The sequence below is a fragment of the Macrobrachium rosenbergii genome, chromosome 21, assembly GCF_040412425.1.
Source record: "Macrobrachium rosenbergii isolate ZJJX-2024 chromosome 21, ASM4041242v1, whole genome shotgun sequence".
Lineage (NCBI taxonomy): Eukaryota > Metazoa > Arthropoda > Malacostraca > Decapoda > Palaemonidae > Macrobrachium > Macrobrachium rosenbergii.
In genome coordinates, this window is record NC_089761.1 from 57,697,583 (window position 1) to 57,719,272 (window position 21,690).

The window sequence follows — 21,690 nt, forward strand, 5'->3', positions numbered from 1 at the left end:
GGCATATATACTGCAGAATCGATATCACCTTACGTAAATATTTATGTACGAACTTCTTGTGCGCTGGACCCCGGCGCTGCTGTCACCCAACCATCCCGACCCCCTACCTACCCCGCCCCGACCCTTGGCTTACAAACAGGTTTGCAGGAGGAGAGTGGATGTCTCTCCTACCCTCCCGTTCCCCTACCTACCCCACCCCACCCGGGGCGGACAAACCGGTTTGCAGTGGGTGGGTGGCTGTGTCATATCTCTCGTACTGTCACCCGGGGAGGACAAACAAGACTCACTCGGATTTTATCATATATATAGTTATATATACACATATACAAGATGTATACATACATAAATGTTGGTCAGAGTCAAACGCAGTTCTTTATTCTACGTTCATTATTTGTATATATAAATTATTATTATTATTATTATTATTATTATTATTATTATTATTATTATTATTATTATTATTATTCGACTGTCGTTTTACTATTATTACTCTCCTTTCCAAGTTTCTTTCCATTTTAATTATGTTTGTTAAGCAGGGACCTTGGAAGTTGGGGATTATTTTCCATAAAGTATTTTTGGCATCGACATATTTTTAAAGGTCACATGTCATTTCAAAGGACAAAAGGTCACCTGTGAATTTTAAGATCAATATTACATTTTCTTTGAGTTTGATGAACATTGGTAATTAGATTCCATAGGAAAGATGATTTTTTCCCAAATATTTTTACCTTATTTTTTTTTTTTTTAAGGTCAGAGGTGAAGTGAAATGCCAATCTTTTATTTTTCTCCGATTCTTACTAGTCTTAGCAGATAGATAGATGCCTTCTGAATGGATTACTCTACTGAAATCATTTTGACTAATGCAGATCTTTCAAGATCATAGACCACTTTCTTTAAGAAATTTTATTTTTCTTTCTGTAATTTTCATAGATTTTGATAATTTTTTCGGAAATAACTTTGATCACGAAATATTTTTCTTCTAAGTTACAGGTCAAATTAAAGGTAAAGTTTTTATTTTCTTCTGATTTTGATGAAATTTGGAGGCCTAATGTGCCCAATTTGTATCTTAAAAAATGTGAGAAAATGAGGAGGAAAATACTGTAATGGAAGAGTGCGTGCGTGCGGTAGAATTAATGGGGCCTAGCTAACCCCAAGAAGAATTGAATTATACTGGAAAAGGGAAAGGATACAGGAACGAGGTAAAGCCTGGAATATGTATATTCTAAAGCTCAGGAGAAGCAAGGAACCAGTGATGTGGCTGACCAAGGAATTGGATCTCGAGGTATATATATACATATTGATGTCTGTGTGCTTGTTTTCACATATATTCCCAAGCAAGAGTGTTTTTGTGGTGAGGTATATCGAGTTCTAGTTATGAATTCCAGTGCTGACATTCTCCTATTTATGTAGAATTAACTACCAGTCGCTCGATTTGCGTCATCTTTTAGACGCTGTAAAAAATATGACGTCCTTAGGAAATCGTTGGGAACTGACAGCCTGAGAACGTTTCTCTCCCCTGATGCTCATAGCTGTCACTTCCGTCATCGTTTTCCGCTTGTGCATCGATTGGTGTATCGTGGCGTTTGTGGATAAATTAGGAGTGTTCATAAACTCATAGTCATTCTCGTCTTGATTCATCGTTGCCTCTTCCATTAGTTATGGTGCAAGAATCCGTCAGAGAGCTCTCTCTCTCTCTCTCTCTCTCTCTCTCTCTCTCTCTCTCTCTCTCTCTCTCTCTCTTAAGCTATCATTTAGCGCAGCGGTTTTCAGATGTATGTTGGAATGTATTGGTGCGATTAGTGTGAAATTTTATTTTTTATTATTTACGTTGCGATAAAATTTTGAATTTATGGCTGTTCTTATAAATTGTTTCATCGCTTTTTCTTTTCCGCCAAAAAAAAAAAAATGAAGCTGTCATGAATATCCGAAACTTGCATTGACTAGATGTGTGTTAACTTCCTTTTTTATAGACATACTTATCCCTTAAACTGAGAAAGGTCATAAGCTTGGGGACAGGTGTCAAAGATGGCTAAAGTTCACAAGTGCCTAGGATGAAGGACTGGTCTAGAGGTTAGCGTTCGACTTGGCTCCTGTTTTAGAATACCGTAACATACTTCCTGGCACTTTGAATTACTCTGTTCTACTTGGCAGATGAAAATCGAGTTCATTCTGCCTAATGAATGACTTCACTCTTCAAACGTTGGTTCATTTTTGACCTTAAGAAAGGTTGATCTTTCACCTTATGCCGCCAACCCTCTCTCTCTCTCTCTCTCTCTCTCTCTCTCTCTCTCTCTCTCTCTCTCTCTTTCTCTCTCTCTCTCTGGTATATCTTTTTCTGCAAGGGGTATCACTTGTTAAGTTACATTCTAGACGTTCAGTTAGCATCATGTTTCACAGTTTTCCCATAGCAGCGCATGTGCCTTGGGTTGTGCCAGAAAGTTTTAAACACCTTCCCTATATCAAATGTTGAGTGAGAATTTTTGAACTTCTGTTCGTTCTCTATCTTTCCAGAGTTAGATGATTTTCTTCGCTTCGGGAAGCGACCTAATCAAAACTCAAGTGGGCAAGGGAAGACTCCGAAACTGGGTTTTTAATGCTAGTCTTTTAGATTCTGGTGACGTTAGTTGATGTCGTGCAAATGTCATTGCTTGAGATTTCGGTGACGTTCAGTGACGTCATTGTATAAAGAAAAGGAGACAATTAATCATAAATATATTGAGTGACGTCTAAAGTGTTAGGAGAAAATTAAGTTTGTCTCCTGCGGAAGCAGTGGCTTCTCAAAGATGAGTAGCATTAAATCAGTTCAAAATCGGAAATAGTAAAAATTTGTTGCCTACTCTTCCTTACTTTTCTTATATACAATAACAGTCGTAAGTAAGACATACACATATATGTATGTATGATATATATATATATATATATATATATATATATATATATATATATATATATATATATATATATATATATATACATACATACATACACACACACCCACCCATATATATATACACACACACACATATATATATATCAGTAAAAAGGAAGTGTAACGCACTTTTTCTTTGTGCAAAAAGATTTAAATCTATTAATTCTTGATGCAAAAAGAATTTCTGAGTGTGTTATGTGAGGAAAATATTTATTTACGAAAAGTATGTAAATTTCAGCTCTCGGATTACTTCAGCCAATAATCTATGTAATTTCCTTTTTCTTTTTGTAAAGACACTGTCATAAAGTACAATTATTCAGCTTCAGAGTGAGACCAACAACATTATATCACGAAAGATAAATTCAGAGCAGCGATAAAAGAAGATTACCTGTAAGCTCATAAGCTGTAAACCAGAACCGAATGTGCTCTACCACTGACGAGTTTTAGGTTTCCCCAAAAATCTCAAGGGGACGGGGGCTGCAAAAAAAAAAAAATTAGAGAAATTGCTAGAAAGCTTTTAAACTCTTATTTATTGATATTTTCATAAGTTTTACTGGGGTTATGTGGCTGTTAGCCAGTTTTAATGAACACATCACTGTGCATATAGTGATGGGTGCCCTCACAGCTGCGCTGTTTGGTAACAGACCGAGGTTGTGGCTAGATGGCATCGCCTCATGGCAGGACGTGGTCTTATTTACCTGATTATTATATAATTACATTCTACATTCATACGCCTTGTCACTACTGTTTCGGTACCAGTATTACATAAATCTTGCCAAAAACACTGTTCGTGTTCCAAAGTACAGCAATAGAAAGGTTGAAATTTATTTTCTAAAAGTCGAAATCCTGAATGACAATGTTGCTGAGAGAAAAGATACAGAACATTTTCAGATGTGCTGCCATCCTGCCATATCCTCTTCCAGTTGTGAAGGCAGGACATTGGTGCACCATTTCTTTGGTATATATCGTTCCATAACACAAATCTTACGGATCCACACGAAGGCAGGTTTCATTTTTTAGGCACTTTTCTGATGAACTCAGTCATGTACCTACTTGCATACGAGCTCAGTCACAGACACACTCACACACACACACTCCTAATAAATGCATGTTTCATTAAGGTATACATCGTTAACTCATTGCTGCTAGAATTAAATAATATAAATAAAAATAAATTGTCTGTTTTGCAAGTAGCATTAATCTTTTGTTTTTTAGTTGAAAAGACCATCGCGGGGAATATACAGGTATATTCTTTAACCTTTGAAAGCATGACTTCCGTTGGATAATATTAAAAACAGCGATTATTTCGTAGAGGAATCTAAAAGCGAAATAACTGCTTATAGAAAGCAGTGATTTCGTAGAGGAATTTGTAATCCCTTGGGAGAACATGGGTCGAAAATCAAAGCAAGGCGATATGATAACGGCAGTTGAAACTGCAACGCTGGATAATCAGTCAGACAGGAAGTCGAATTCATCTCTCAGTTTTATGTAGTTTCTGTAGTAGTACTGTACAAGTGAGGCTTCGTATTTATGGTAGTGAGTGATTATCTTCGTTGCCGTTTTGGAATAACTCCCGGATGAAGAGTTCACAACTTTTTCCATTCAAGCGCGAGGATGATGTATTTCATTGTACCAGTACAGTACACTAATGTTTGTCAATAAGTGCCATGTACCGAAGTTTACGTGAAATATAAAATTTGCTCAGTACATAGTAGATAGGTAAGTGGGTTTATTCGTATAATAGATGCATATGAAGGTGTGCGGTTTTTTTTTCCTGTGTATTCCACACCTTCACAGAGCTTTATTGTGACTTTCACATTCCCACATACTTGCACAATTACACACGCTCTCCTGTTACTCCCTAAGAAAAGAATGGGTAATTGTTATGCACGACACTTCCAGGCATCGTTTTTTGGTAAGTGGAGATAATGTCGCTCCTTTTTGGTTTTTGCAAATCATCCTTCCTTATTAATCGTATGAAATATTTCGCTGGTGTGCGACTCTGCTGTTTGTGGCTCTTCCATGTCGTCTTTTCACTGGCTAACAGATAAATCTTATTTTTTCTAGACTGTTCTTATCGCCGGAGGACTTTTTGGCTATATCGTCTGCATCAGACCCCTCTCTCTCTCTCTCTCTCTCTCTCTCTCTCTCTCTCTCTCTCTCTCTCTCTCTCTCTCTCTCTCTCTCTCTCTTATATTTATATTATATATATATATATATATATATATATATATATATATATATATATATATATATATATATATATATATATATATATATATATATATATATATATATATATATATATATATATATATATATATATATATATATATATATATATATATATATAATATATATATATATATATATATGTGTGTGTGTGTGTACAAAAATAAATTTTTGCTCTGAAAACTACGCGTCCGATGACAATGTTTAGCTTTGATAACTTGTTATTATATTGCTACATTCTAGAAGTATAATCACCCGACAAGAAAGCTCGAACTGAATGTAAGAGAGAGAGAGAGAGAGAGAGAGAGAGAGAGAGAGAGAGAGAGAGAGAGAGAGAGAGAGACGGTGTTCCTAATATTCTTCTTCTCTTTTTAAGCATTGTTACTAGCGTTGCATTAGCGACGGAAACGCTACCGTCTCTGCGGTTTCCTGTTCACCAGTGTAGAAAAAAAGTTGATATATATGTAAATGGAGGCGGAACTTTTGCATTTCGTTCCCTGGCATGACTATTTGTTGCCTCTGCTATATTCCTCCTCGACACTTCGTGACAGATGCAAATCTGGAAAAGTGGGAAGATCTGAAGTTATTATTGATTCGTCTGCTTCTCTTTCGGTGCAGTGGAGGAATGTCGGTGTTTTGAATTTGTAAGAAACAGAATCGCAGTTTAGGACACCCTGTGTCGAATTAATCATCCCGAATAAAATTTTTAATTTGTGGGTTGATGTTTTTGGTACTTCATCTAACGAGGAATATGAGAATGTGTATGCTTATTTTTGTAGGTTTCATTTCTAGTTATTTTTGTGCTCTTAAAAAAAGTCAGCAGTTATTACGTTTAGGAAATATATGACCCTGCAAAGGTAACCTACGGAGGCCATGAGGGTGTATCGTTGATTTAAATACGAAAGATTATATTGCATATAAAAATTGAGAGCAATTGTAACATTACATATGTTCTCATTCTAGTTCTTTTATTTTTGCGTAATTTTCTGGGTATTTTCCACTCTTTAAGTGTTACATGTTATTGAAGATTGTTGGTGACATTTTGTCGTTCCCTTTGAAATTATCAGGCTGTGTTTGTCATAATTTTCTTTCTCTGTGGTTTGATTAGAGAAACTGTTGTGACTTTCTCGTGTGTATGCGTTGTTGTTCAGTCGTTGCCACCTGCTTTGTGCGTTTACACTTTAAAGATGGTATGTAGCGTTCATTTAATGTTGCTCTAAATAAAAAAAAAGGCAGTATTTAACTTACATCTGCCCAAAAACAAAGCAATCTCAGTTGGTGTCATCGCTTCTGTGAGTTATAAAAATACCTGCCTCAGGCCTCGCTATAATGCGAGATAATCACGTAGGTTTAGATATCATTATTTTTTGAGGTAACTTGATAATCATTAAGATTTTTTTTTATATTTACATCACATTCGGTACATTAATGTGGATTATATACTTTGTGGCTGCACTGTGTAGCCTGAAGCAACTGAGGTCCAATCTTTATGTGAAGAATGGAATTTATCTTTTAGATATTAATTAACTTGTATCTGTAATCTTACGAAACGCAGATGATATATCATTCTTAATTGAATTTGTTTAGAAGTAGCTTGGAATAATCATGTACAAGTGTTTCAGGAATTACCTTTTGAGGTGTAACTTAATGATCATCATTTAGATGCAGTACAAAAGATAATTGGAGATCACCTGATTTCCGAGGAATAGGTTGTTTATAATCTCTTAAAATCAATTTGGTTATAATGCTTTAGATGTACTTTAAGTTTAAAAAGGACCACGTATGGTATTTTCGATGTTGTAGGTAAAATTTGAACTGAACCCTTAAATTACTAGCAGTCCTATATACTCGTAAAGTTAGCTTGTTTGTGATGCACAGATAAGCTGCTTGGCACAACTTGGGGATAGCCAGGCAGTGCTTCTTGGAGTTAATATTTTAAATGAAGCTTGAGTGTGCAAGTTTCTTTTTGTAAATATAAGACAGTTTTCGAGATATCTCACAGGTAGCTCGGAGGCAGTGCCTCAAGATAGTATTGAAAATTTGAATTCAAGATAATTAGTAGTGGTATAAAAACCGAATTGAAGCAGAGGATTCCTGAATACGGGGAACGTACGTCTCATTTTTAATCGGGTAAAAGAAAACTAAAAAATGGTGGTAGAGGTTGCAGCAGCACAGTTAGTCTTCGGATATATGTAATATTTTACTGGTCATTGATATCCTCAGAGGTATTTTCTGGTGCCGCGAAAGTGAAATAAAAAGTACTAATGTAGAAGTGTGCCCAAAATGGCATCATAATTTGAATGTAGAAGTGTGCCCAAAATGGCATCATAATTTGAATGTAGAAGTGTGCCCAAAATGGCATCATAATTTGAATGTAGAAGTGTGCCCAAAATGGCATCATAATTTGAATGTAGAAGTGTGCCCAAAATGGCATCATAATTTGAATGTAGAAGTGTGCCCAAAATGGCATCATAATTTGAATGTAGAAGTGTGCCCAAAATGGCATCATAATTTGAATGTAGAAGTGTGCCCAAATGGCATCATAATTTGAATGTAGAAGTGTGCCCAAAATGGCATCATAATTTGAATTGAAGTGTGCCCAAAATGGCATCATAATTTGAATGTAGAAGTGCCCAAAATGGCATCCAAATGGCAAAATCATGCCCAAAATGGCATCATAATTTGGGTATTCAGAGTTGTTATATACATCTGTGTGATTAGGTAGGTGTTGGCGTTAAGCTTTAAAAGAAAATGTCTGTAGAACTGAAGATTGTATAGGTGAATTTGGATGGTATTCAGGAATTATGTTGACAACAGTTTCATGAAATTTGCCAAGAGTAACATTATCATACCAAAATATCACATTCCTCATTAGTAGTTTCCTTCCATAGATAAGAGTTTGTCGTCACATAATTAGGCAAATTGCATAACACATCTCCATTTTCTGGACTTCTCTTTCTCGCTACTGGTTTTTCGGACCTCACTTTGACCCACTGCCTGATGTCTGCTACAAGTTTCAGTTATTTTTCGAAGCGAGGCCGTTGACCATCAACTCAACATAATGTATGATAAAAACGGGCTGCTCGCCGATCGATAAAGGCAGTGACGCTATTAAAAATTCACTGAAATCCTTTCTATGTCGTTCCTTTGTTTCCTGTACGCGAATTTAAGCAGTTTGAAGGACGTGTAATTATATTACTTATAAATAAACTGAGATAGGGTATTTTTATCCTGAAAGTGTCACGTGGGCTTTGGGCCTCAATTGTAACGAGAGAGAGAGAGAGAGAGAGAGAGAGAGAGAGAAGAAACGTTGTTTCGAAAATTGGTTTTCTTAATATCCGAATGTTTGTTGGAAAAGTTTTCTCTTTTACCGAAATGTTTTTGAACGGCCCAAAATAAAAAAAAGTTTTTCAACTTTTGTCGTTTACGAAGCGTTTGTCGTTCTATCCTACTCTAGTTTCTTTTGTGTTAGTGGTTCCTGATTTTGACCTCGAGAAACTTTTATTTGCAAGATTTCGCCGGTTAACTCCTCTCTTGATAAATGTATTTCAGTGCTTTCGTTCTCACAAAAGAAATGATTTTGTTATCAGGCAATGAATTTTTTATTTTCATTTATTTGGTAATTAAATCTGATTATGAGTATTATGTACTTCTATATTCTCTTAGCTCTTCTATTGTTTTTTATACAAAAGAGTAGCTTACTGAAAGTATAATTGCCTATTTTTGCACATTAAGGGATAACAACTTCATTGATGATCCCATCTCGTAGCGGCCTGCACATGTAGAGATGATGCTATTGATGTCACATTCTTCAGATCTCTGGCTACCCTTCGTGAAATACGGTTTTGATGTTAGAATGACTTGAAACGGTAGTTTCCTCTTTCCCAACAATGGTGAATTTGACTTAGAAGACCATCTTTGTAAAATATCTTGATTAGCTAGTTTTCCCCAAGCTCTTTTGACAAGATATTTGGGCAGCGGCTTTTAGGCCCTAAGCCTCCATTATTTGCACCTTCTTCTCTCGATGCAGAACGTCAACATTCGCATTTTATTCAAGTGTCATTCTATCACGCCTCCTATGACCATGGGTTCGTCGAACAGTGATAATGATGCAATGCTTTCCATGAACGGAGTTCCAACAAAGCGGAAGTCCTCAGCTTGCGTTGATAAAGTCCCTGCCTTTGAAAAAAGGTGGGCGCAAACAGTGGGAGGTAATGTTTGATGGGGTCATTTAGTCATTTGATAGTGATGTTGACGCTGGCAAGCTTAAGAGACTCTGGTAGTATTTAAAAGCTTTCATGCGATATTGCCCTAGTTTTTTCTCACTTGTGTTGATGTTTTATAATATTTTGATTGTTTGGGGTATCGTTATCGGTATTATTTTTTGTTATTTATTCTGTCTTTTTAAAAACATTTAGCAATGAGCCATTCTATGTTATGGAAGTGTCGTTTCTAAGTTAATGGTCTTTTAGACTTGTTAAAAGTGAATTTTACGTGTTTTGAATAAGAATAAATACAATTGGCTCTGCCCCTTTCTCATTTTATTATTATTTCATAAAAAATCGTTATTTATCCATAAGGATTTGTATTTGTTTTATCAGATTACGGGGAGACATCTGTAATGATACTTCATCACATTTTGAATAATTTGATGTGAAATAAACTCATATTTATCTATTTTCAGAAGTATACCATCTTCAAGAGGCCATTCCTTTGCTCTAGAAAGAGTCACACCATGATCTGATCCGTTAGTAAACTTGAAAGAGCATAGATCTGTTGCAGTGATTGTTCGAAAATCATCTGTTGTTGCAATGGATGTTCTGTCAGGTTGATAAGAGAAATAGCTCAAGTTCACTAGGAAACTATTGGCTTCGGACAGTATTAGAAATTGCTTCTTAACTATGTACATGAATTCTTACGAAAGACTTGGATCGGACTAGAAATTACCTATTTCTCACTGTTCGTTAAGGTAAAGAGGAAAGTATGAGTGAAGTACTTGAATGAACGAAGATAAAGCTCAGTTCTGCCGTTTGGTATGGAGAGAGATCAGAAACGATCTCTGGTTTTGCATTCTCCATTATTACCGCAGTTTCTTTCATAATATTTCTGGTCTTTATAATAAGGAAGTTTTAAAAGAAACACTTGACATGAAAATGCACCACCAAGATTTCAGTAACTTCAGTTAGGGTAGAACAGAAGTAGAGTAATACCGGCAAAATTAAACGAATCGGTAACTTTGTACGGTCCAAAATTAGATTGGAACCATACAAAGGACGGTAAAGGTTGTGTCTTACTTGTCCCATATTAGCTGGGCCATTAAAATTCTTCAATTTGCAACATGGCTTTTTTGCTTGCACTGTCTCACGTATGTGCGTTTGTTGCATTTAGCATACATACATACATACATACATACATTCATGTATGTTTCTCTTCTTCAGTCCGTTCATGTAGAGGTAGAAGTCATACGTAATTTAAGAAATTCAACTACAAACTATTTTATTTCTAAAATGCAAATAACAAATACAAATCGCAACAACATGTACAATGGCGCCGAGATCACTTGATAGATCGTAACGAAAGAATTTCAGTGATAAGAATAGGGCTTGAAGGTGATTGGAGGTCCGTACTCATGTGGGTACTGGGCATCTCCCAAGTAGCTCACTTCAGCCTGGAAACCGTTGAAGTGGTCGGCAACGTAGTTTACCTAAGGGAAAAATTTGAAGTAAATGAATGAAGTCATTTGGGATATTTAGCTTTTTACAATGTTCAGAATGTTATATTTAAAAATACTCAGGCAAAATGTCAAGTGCTTCACATGTTTAGTGCTTCTCATTTGAAGTAACTCTTCTTGCATTTAATTATTGGAAATATTCCTGTTTTTTTGGCAGTGTATGTCTAGATCAAAAGAGTACAGTTTATCATAGATCATCATGTGCATATGGCACGGATTATTTTATAAGTTATTTAAGTGGATTATTTATTTGTTTTGATACATACAGGTACAGAGTGAACTTAAAGGGTTTTATTAGTTCATAAATATAGGGTTAGTGTTAGATTTTAAAGATAGCATCGCTTCGTTTTGAAATGTTCCAGATGGACGTAACATTTGTGGAGAATTGCAAATCCTGTTTATGGCCTTTTTGGCCATTCCACAAAAATGTAAGCAAATTTTATATAACGGAATAAAAGACCGGTCTTCACTTTTGATTCAGAATATGCTTACCGTCTGTCTGCGTCCGTCCGGAAGTTGCACAGTGTATGATCCCTTGACTGCCTTGCCGTCTGAGTCTTCGTTGTGGCCGAAGTCTGTTCCGTGGTAGTTGTCTCTGACTCCGTAGGCATAGTTATAAGGGATTGGAACCTGCAACATAGGAAAAGAAACAGTGAATCATGGAAAACATTGACTGAGCGCACTTGGCAGAAGTACGAATGAAAATATTTTCTCGTTTCTGTTTTCTGTAATTATAAAATTTCACCTTGATTGATCATGCCTGCTTGACACAAATGGAAACATTCTGTTGGCCTGATGCACAAAAATGTATGCCATTATGAGTTGTAAAGGTATTGTGAAGAAGTTTAATAACAGATCTTGCAATAACTGTTGTGAAATGGTATCAAAAGCAGAATACGTTTAAACTCACGCTCTTGTAGTGTACTGGAGGTGCGTATGGGTCAGTTGGGAAGGCTACTGCTAGCCCGACTAGGCATGCAAGTGCTATCACCTGAAATAAAAGCGAGGAAGATTTTGGCTGATGTCACGTTTGAATTTCGGTTACACGGAAGAAATCTGTCACTAGAGTGGCTTAGATTTCATTATTAAATATCTTATATAATCAGTACTCAATTAACATCGTATTAGACAACTGATAATGAGGGGTATCCTTCCTGCCAGTCTTCCAGGAGTTTCTCGAGTGGACAATAGAACAGCTTTTAACTTGATACTCTCCGTACAGGAGGTCTGGCACACAACTACAAAACTCTCTCTCTCTCTCTCTCTCTCTCTCTCTCTCTCTCTCTCTCTCTCTCTCTCTCTTGTAAACTTAAGTATGCATACAGTTCCCAGTAAATGTACACGACAACATAACTTCTGAAATGATGGCATGGTACTAGATGGAAGGAAAGAAGCAATAAAGTTACCTTGTTCAGCATCTCGTGGAACATCCCTTATGAGAATATATGCTCAACTTTAAAAGTCAAATGAAAACAAAGTTAAACTTCCGATGGAACTGAGTGGAAGTTGCTTTTGGAGAGCTTCGATTGAAGTGACTGATGCTCTTGACACTTTCCCAGTCCCTTTTATACTCATTAATCGGTCGGTCGGTCGGTCTCTCTCTCTCTCTCTCTCTCTCTCTCTCTCTCTCTCTCTCTCTCTCTCTCTCTCTCTCTCTCAGTATGCATGTTTGAATTGTGTGTGTCATTTTTATGAGAAGTGAATTTTTTTGTGAGAGAAATCGTGAAGTGGGCGTACTGTTCTTTATTTATAGGTTTGTTTGTGGACTTTTTTTTAAGTCTTTTCTTTCGACGCTGATGGTTAGATTAATGATCAGATTAATGAACAAATTGACCAACATCCTCTACTACATAGATCATATTTATCCCCGGTCTCGAAGAAAAGAAATAAATAAAATATATATTATGAAATTAATGGGCTTGTCTAAATGGGTAATAAAATTTCGATAGATAAATACCCTGTGAATGGGCATGCAAAGGAAAACCAGAAATTCCAGTTTATCAGAGCAGATGAGGAGAAGGATATTTAATGATTCCTGATAATACGTCGGTAACCGTAGCTACTGGTCTGAGGTGTTTTGGAGACTACTGCCATTTTCAGTGTCTTGTTTTTAATATGTGAGGCGTGTCAGACCTTTTGTCGTTTGTCTTGTAATGCATTTGACTATCGTTACATTGACTGTACGTAGCTACTTTTTTTGACTGTACTTAGCTACTTTTTTTCAAGGAGACAGACTTTTTATTTGGCTATCTCTCTAATAAACGGGTTGTTTTGCATTTTTTTTCACTGTATCATTACAGAATGTGCTTGCCTTCATGATATCCATATTGACTGTCTGCTTTATTCGATTGTCTCTTCAGTACAAAATTTCAAACTCTGTTCTTCGCTGACAATAGAATCCCATATAAGGATCGCCACATTGACTTCAAGAAGAGTATTGGGGTGCTATGACAGACGGTAAATATATTAACTGATTTTTGCTGTAGATTTGGATGATACTGTGTCGTTATTTTGGGTTCTGTGAGGATTAGAATTGAGTATCTTTTCCAGTAATGTTTCAGTGTATTTGACTTACTTTGCATTTCTGATTTTCCGGTCTTGCATCGCTAACCTTTGCCGGCCCATATAATTCACTGGTTTGCGAAGGGATTCTATTATTTGGAGCATACCGATGACTTTTCTGTCATTTATGATAATTGAGTTTCTTCCCTTGGGTAATATTTTTAGAAATAAATAAAGAGGTAGAAGTAAGTTGTAGAATTTTTTAATCCGACAGCGCGCCTTTCCTGGCTTGTGCGATGTTGGTTATTCCTGATAATCAAAATTGTTTTGCCACTTTTCTCGCACTTGTATTGTCCCTGCAACTTTCTTGATGTTTTGGTTTCGGTTAGTAACTTGTTCGAGTCCACGGCCACGCACCACACCCGTTTTTCATTTTAACTCATTCCTACACCTATGGACCGTATTTGTGCAAATGTCCTTGCAGGCTCAGTGCCGGCCTAATCTAAGCCAATCGACGAATCATACTGACGTTTACTGATAACTGACCTATAGATTTTTGTATACCGTTATTGATAAACGGGTGACATTTTGTTAGTTCACTGATAGTTTCTGAGCTGCCCAAGAAATAATTGAAAAGCGTGTCAATGCAATATCAGTTTTTTATAGGTAGACCATAAGTCATCCTCTGAAGAGCTAGCTAACCACTCATCTGGAACAGCATCTCACTTCATTGGTGTATCATCTTATCTGAGATTTAGTTCACGCATCTGTTTTTATTGATAATTCTCGTTGTCGTGGATGACCATCTGGTTTGATAGTAGATAACCTTCTTGAGGCGATCAGCGTGATCTGCGAATATACATGAATGATTGAAGGCCCAGTGCTTCTGTAATTTAAGCAAACAAGTTTCTTTTGTAGAAAGTAGCCGATTTAGGAAATCTGTAGACAAGGTAAATGTAGAGTCGGGTAAGGATCTTGGTTTTAGTCACGACAGTGATCTCAGGCATCTCAGATACACAAATAGAAGAGTTTGCAAAGCATAGGATTGACGAAAGCTTTATTTCCTTTCTTTTATATTACAGATGCTGTATTATAATCATTTAACTTCGAACCACATACTTCTCGTGAAAAAAACTTTGATATGCAAGCATACCTGTAAGGTATTAGTGCATAATTCTCACATTCCGCATATGTATCTTCCATTAACTATTTCCTGCACAGTCTCTACTCAGTTATTCGGTGTTTTTTTTTTTCATTGCCTGTGCAATAGTCTAAAAAATACCGTTAATTTTTTTTTTTGTCTAATGGCGATTGACAGGTTTTCCTGTTATACCGATTTTTCTTATACGGAGATTTGAAAAGCATGAAAGAAACTCAGTACACGTAATTCGAACAGCACTGAGTAAGCACAATACTGAGCTATGGTAGTACCAAGTTCAGAAAAGTACAACATTGGTTTACAGAAGAAGCAGCGCTATTGGGCGATAAAAGCAGCCAAATCATATCTTATCATTGAAAGGAAAGTGCTTTATGAGGATTGTATGTATTATATCGTTGTAACCTGTGGGTGGTTAGCACCACACGTTTCATCCATTCCCGATTAACTTCATTGATATCGGTTGCCGATATTTACAATTCAAGAAGCACTTTGGTTGGGGAATGACACATTTAAAATTGCTCCCACTTTGTCTAGAATAAGTCCAAGACGCTGTAGTTGATCCAGTGTATGTTAAGGTGAGTAAGAGAAGAGGTGAAATAGATTTAAGAAGTGTTCTGTCAAATAGTTATACAGTTATTTTAGCTATCTGCATTTATTTTACCCATCTAGGCCTCTTTTTTTAAAGTTCATTGCCAACGATGAACAGCAGTAGCTAGGTAGTACAGAGCTCTCAAACGTTCTTAATGCTATGGGTAAGTCGGTAACAGTAGTATTGTGGAGTTAGGTTTTCCAAAGTTTATTTTCTGAACTTCATGCTCCATCTTTACAATGTGTTTATTTTATATTAAGTGGTTTTCTCTAACCTTGTCGGCCAGAGAGATCTTTGTGCCTGTCGAATGACAACGCATAAGAATACTGAAGTAAACATTGGAATACATGAAAGAATCCCAGATATCGGGATGTAAAAGAGTTGCAGTGATGATTGCGATAGTTTGTGTAACTGCAAAGGGTGAAAATAAAATTGATTTGTGAAAACTCAACTGAAACATTTATTCATGAAAAACACATAAGAGTGACTAGCAGAAACCAAACGTTTTAACGGTTTCTGGGTTCGTTGCTAAGTGGTAGACGATAGAGATGCTCCTTAATGATAAGATTTTGGCTTGAAGGTGACCGGAGGTCCGTATTTTTGCGGGTATTGGGCGTCTCCTTGGTAGTTTACTTCAGCTTGGAAACCGGTGAGGTGATCAGCCACATACTTGACCTGAAAAATAAATTCTTTTCTTTGCTCCAGTTTGAAAACTAATTTAAAGTGTCCTGAACTTGGTAAACGGAGGTCGTGATAGGTTTTCAGCAGGATCACTGTTGTTCTTGTAACTAAACTTAAATCTAATGTAGCATAAAATTTAGAGCAATTGAACTTGAAATTTAGAAGAAGAACCTATTTCATAATTAAACTTGAACATCAGCTGGTGTTGATACATTTGAACTCAAGATTTCATTTTTATATAACAAGAACTTTGACTTAAAACTCCAGTACTTCAAATTATCAGTAAAACTTATCAACTCTTACTTTTGTAGTGAACTTCAGAGTTCCCTATGCGAGTTCTTTGGTCATGGTCTCGATATATAATTCTTATTTATTGAATATTTCCATATTTTTAACTAAAGCTGTCTGTCCCTCTGGTAGGTACCAACGTGGCTTGTAAGTAACCTACCGTTTGCGTGCGACCGTCTGGAAGTTGGACGGTATAAGATCCTTTGACCACTTTGCCATCTGAGTCTTCGTTATGAGAGAAGTCTGTCCCGTGGTGCTTGTCACTGACGCCGTAGTTGAAATTATAGGGGATTGGAACCTGTACAGATGATACAACCATAACGAATACAATCGCAAACTAAAACCAGGCTGAATCACCTAGGTTCTATACCAGATAAAAGCTCTGAAGTTTATGGATAAAAAAAAATGTGCACGAAATTTTAGAAGTAAAAGTTGAAATATTGCCTCTCGAATTTTATACATCAGCTTAACGACGTAAATATCTTTGATTGATATTGCCTATGCACGCTTACAACATCTGGTCTAAACACAAAATTACTTGATCAATGACTGATGTACCAAAATAGTCTTATTTTTATTGAGTAGTCTCGTTGCTAGCGTGCTCTGACAGCTATCAAATAGTGTATTTTCAAAACTAGAGTAGGTTAAAGCTTACCTCCTGGTAGTGCTCTGGGAAGGCCACGGCAATCCCTGTCAGAAATGCTAATGCTGCTACCTGAAATAATGGTAGTTATTTTAGGAGAAAGTATTTTTCAAATCAACCGAAAAGAAAATGCTACAAATACTGTACCTCTGCATTATTTTCAGTCTCAATTTTTGGGAAAAAACTTAAGCCAAGAACAATTCAAGTTTGTGAAGAGGATTCACATTGCCTTTTTGTATGTGCCTGAAAGATTCAATATTAGTCTCTCTCTCTCTCTCTCTCTCTCTCTCTCTCTCTCTCTCTCTCTCTCTCTCTCTCTCTCCATTGCAAATGTTTCATTAACTCTTGATTCGATACTCCATACATCCGTAGGTGCAAGTAATCTTATGTTTATGCTGTCGCTATCATTAAAGCACCAGCAATTCACGTGTCCTTATTTTTAAGGTAAATCACCTTGCCAAGCATGTTTAGTCGGTGTCACAGAAAACAGTCTGCAGAGACAGATTTCTAGTGAATCAACAGGAAGATGTTTTCTTAAAGCTCCAAACTAACTAACTGTGCTTTCAGCAGTTTGATTCAGCACTTTTATACTTCTGATTAATCTCTCTCTCTCTCTCTCTCTCTCTCTCTCTCTCTCTCTCTCTCTCTCTCTCTCTCTCTCTCTCGTTTTGGAAAGGAGTATTTTCGTAATCTGAGCATCAATTTGATGATTTTTCCGTTGCATATTAAAGAAAGAATCGTTTAAGGAGGATGGGGTTCGAGAATGTAACTTGACCTAAAGAGGGACCAGGGAGGGGTTCAGTGCGAAGAAGGAAATGTTATTTCTTCGTTAATATGATACATCACGGAAGGAATTGATCCAGTTAACACAAATTACAGGTCATGAGTGACATTCTCTTTTTTAACTTAGAAATAGGAAGTTTCAAACATAAAGAAGTTTCCAATATAGACACTGCTTTTTTTAAATTAAAAATAGGAAGTTTCAAACATAAAGAAGTTTCCAATATAGACATTGCTTTTTTAACTTAAAAATAGGAAGTTTCAAACATAAGGAAGTTTCCAATATAGACACTGTATACTTAGGATTTGTTGAAAGTGATGGACTATTTTTAAACGCTCAAAGGCTCTTCCTGTTGTGGACATTTCCTCTTGTTTTGTTGTCCACGAATACTGGATTAATAATTGTGCTGTGTTAATAGCTTACGAGTTTAGTCTCTGTTGCCCCCTATACGTTCCACTGCTTGGTTAATTTTTAAAAATTAAAAACTTCAGGATGGAATTAAATTATATATATATACATATATATATATACGTATATATATACATATATATATATATATATATATACCCTGTATGTATGTGTATTTATATAAATAAACACACGTATGTCTATATATATATACTGTATATATATGTGTGTGTGTATATACAGGGTGCGGCATAAGTAACGCCCTTTGTTTAAGTGGAACAAAATTAAAGCCTTTTTGATTATCCTTTATTTTTTCAAACATGAATGTATTGCTTATTGTTTTGATAGTACAATTGAATTGCTTTTACTCTCTGTTCCTTTGTTAATCTCATGGTTGTATAAAATATCTGAAAAATGAAGATTTAGCAAATTAATTAAAGAAAATAATAAAGAAAATATACATTATAAGATATAAAATTAAAAAGGGCGTTACTTATGCCGCATTATTAAACCAAATAAGCATTACATTAATTTTGTTAATATATTATATTAATCTATTAACATGTGGCAATACATTCGTGTTCGAAAAAATAAAGGATAATCAAAAAGGCTTTAATTTTGTTCCACTTAAACAAAGGGCGTTACTTATGCCGCACCCTTATACTTATATTCAGTTGCATTCGTTTCCAGTCACGAAGGCAAAATATCTCGATGTACTCCACAATGAAAACGAAGGAGAAACCAGAGTGGAAAAAAGGAAATACTGTTCTTAATTTGTCCTAACAGTTACGCCTTCCATCAGGCCTCTTTCGGGGAACTTTATATACTAATCAGTTTAAGAGAAATATATTTCTCTTAAACTGATTAGTCAATAAAGTTCCCCGGAAGAGGTCTGATGGAAGGCGAAACTGTCAGGACAAATTAAGAACAGTATTTCCTTTTTTTCTCTCTGGTTTCTCCTTCCTTTTCATCGTCGGGTACATCGATATATCTATGTATAAAAATGGATGTATATGTGTGTGTGTGTATGTTCCACATACACTCTGAAACGCATTCATCAATTTCAACCAAACTTGGTATACATATCACGAAAAGAACACTGTGCGGATAAGAAATCACTGGCACCAAAGGGGAATGTGTGGGAAGGGTGTGACATGTAAAATTAACCGAAAATGACAGATATTAGTGTCTAATCCATAGTTTTCGAGGTCGCTGAGATGAATAGTGACACTCCCGATGCCCTTTAAGTGCAAGTTCAGCCCTGATAGGAAGGGGGTTGGGAATGGGGTGATGTAAAAATAACCGAAAATGACAGATATTAGTTTTCGAGCTCACTAAGATGAATATTGACACTCCCGATGCCCTTTAAGTTCAAGTCCAGCCCCAATAGGATTTGGGGTGGGAATGGGGTGAAACCAAAAAACATAGATATCAGTGTTTAATCCATAGTTTTTGAGCTCTCTAAGATGAATAGTGATGCTCCCGATGGGAAGTTGGGCCTGAGGAGGGATGGGAAATGGGTGACATGTAGAAATAACTGAAAACAACAGATAATAGTGTCTAATCCATAGTTTTCAAGCTCGCTGAGATGAATAGTAACACTCCTGATGCCCTTCAAGTCCAAGTTCAGCCCCGACAGGAAGGTGGGGTGAGAAGGGGCGGGAAAAGGGTGACGTAGAAATAACCGAAAACGACAGATATTAGTGTCTAAGCCATAGTTTTTAAGCTTGCTGAGATGAATAGTGACACTCCCTATGCCCTGTAAGTCGAAGTTCAGCCCCGATAGGAAATGGGGGTGAGGATGGGTGAAATATAAATTGTCAAAAATGCTGGGCAATGTAATTGAGGCAACTATCTTGAAAGGAAAGAGAGAGAGAGAGAGAGAGAGAGAGAGATTTTGTTGTAATTCAGTCTTCCAGCAGCGCTGGGTTGGTTAGCTATTTTATATATATATATATATATATATATATATATATATATATATATATATATATATATATATATATATATATATATATATATATATATATATATATATATACACAGTATATATATACAGTATATATATATATATATATATATATATATACAGTATATATATATACATACATATATACACACACACTCAAACCTCTGGGCTTGTGCTCTTAAAGAACAGGGCTCCAGATATTAGACTTTCGGTTCTCATCAATAATTAGGAACGAGTTCACTAGTGTAAACGCCCTTTTACATGCCGGATGCAAAAGGCAACTGTCAAATAATTATCAGGTACCTAATTCACTGCTTAGACTAGCAGAGGATCAACTGGCTTTAACCGAATATGCCCAAGTTGTTATGCCTCGGGCGGTAAACGAATCCGGGTCTATCATCTGAGGGGGGGGGGGCGATCATTCTCACCAGTTTACTACAGGTAATTAAATTTGAATATATGCAACAGATGATACAATAAAATAGTAGATAAATAAAACGGATAATTTTTGCGTCAGGTTAACTCAAACGCAAGGTTTGAGTGTGTCTGACTGACTGATTTATGAAATTTAAGTTGTCAAACCAAGCACTGGGACACTTTCGGTCATTGAGCACTCAAAACGGTGAAAAGAGGGAGTTGCAGTGATTTGATAGTAAGATAAAGATCTAGAATTTAAGTAAGGGGAATGAAGTACAAGGATCTAAAGGTGGAACTGGAAGAAAATCCCACAGTTGCACTAAGAAGTAACAGTTGCGAGAGGCTGGACAGTGAGATTGAAGAAAGGAAGCGGGAATAGAGGTAAAGCAAAAGGCTACAAAGTGGATGTACCTAGAGCCCTTTAGGAATACCTGCAGTGCGCCACGTGACTTGCACCAACGCACTACAATCCTACGGGGCTTAAATGTCAGTCTTTGTTGACGCTGTAACCGCAAGCAGTGTCACAGGCAGTCCAATGACTTAAGACAAATAAGATGGAAAAGGAAAAGAAGGATATTGTGCTCCTACGAGCTCTATAGAAAAGTACGAAAAGAGAAAGTGCCTTTAGATGTCACTTGGTTTACAGCATATTGATCATGACCTTATTATATTGCGGCCCCTGCAGTAAACATTCCTGTTGTTCAACCTCTGGCGCAGCTTGCGTAAACAACCAGGTAATTACTTTTATAATATTAGCCAGGTGACTTGTCCCATTGCTGTTGTATCTTCTATGTAAATTTCTATGTAGTATAGTCCAATCAGTTAAAAAGTAAATAAAATGGCACATTCATATTGCATGGCCATGCATGATATTGGATCTTTGCATACATGCTGATAGTGTTTGCATGTTGGGACTGGAAATTGTTTGTTGTTTGCAAGTCATTTCGCTTTAGTTTAGTTCGCGTCTAATTTTCATTTGCACTTTTTTTTCTGTGAAGTGTTTTCCGCTTATGATAAGACATTTCCTTGTATCTAAAATGAAAGGTCAGAAGTTTAACATTTGGAAATGAAGTTCATGTTTCATATAACTGAGATAGTGTGTCTGCATGTGATTTACTTTTGAATAAAAAAAACGCTAAAAAAATGCTGAATATAGTTTCATGTTACAGAGGTGTACCTGTCATTAATATCGCAAACATACTAGAATTTGAATATATTATAATATACATATATATATGTAAATATATGTTATATATATGTATTTATATTTATATATATATATACGTATATATATAATGTTTGTGTGCATATCTATCTATCTATCTATCTATCTCTTTATATATAAATATATATATATATAT

At 36.1% G+C, this 21,690-nt stretch overlaps 2 protein-coding genes across 2 annotated transcripts; both read right to left on the reverse strand.

Annotated features, from left to right (window-relative positions):
* Positions 1–10,745: 10,745 nt before the first annotated feature.
* Positions 10,746–12,322, reverse strand: LOC136849507 (larval cuticle protein A2B-like). Its single transcript, XM_067122852.1, has 4 exons — positions 12,299–12,322; positions 11,803–11,910; positions 11,385–11,522; positions 10,746–10,865 (listed from the first exon to the last, which is right to left on the reverse strand). The coding sequence occupies exons 1-4, from the start codon at positions 12,320–12,322 to the stop codon at positions 10,746–10,748; spliced, it is 390 nt and encodes a 129-aa protein (XP_066978953.1).
* Positions 12,323–15,697: 3,375 nt separating this feature from the next.
* On the reverse strand, positions 15,698–16,832 carry LOC136849508 (cuticle protein 8-like; the record flags this gene model as incomplete). The annotated part of the gene is made up of 3 exons (XM_067122853.1): positions 15,698–15,817; positions 16,272–16,409; positions 16,767–16,832. Coding segments are annotated over 3 exons (324 nt in total), but the record flags the coding sequence as incomplete, so codon positions are not given.
* Between the last annotated feature and the right edge of the window lie 4,858 nt (positions 16,833–21,690).

What these genes read in the sequence shown, in the direction of transcription:
- LOC136849507 (XM_067122852.1), bottom strand. Translation starts at nt 12,322, where the DNA reads ATGTTCCACGAGATGCTGAACAAG. An exon ending in TCCACGAGATGCTGAACAAG is followed by an intron (nt 11,911 to 12,298) that starts GTAACTTTATTG and finishes ACGTGACATCAG; the next exon opens with CCAAAATCTTCCTCGCTTTT. An exon ending in CGGACGGACGCAGACAGACG is followed by an intron (nt 10,866 to 11,384) that starts GTAAGCATATTC and finishes TTTTTCCCTTAG; the next exon opens with GTAAACTACGTTGCCGACCA.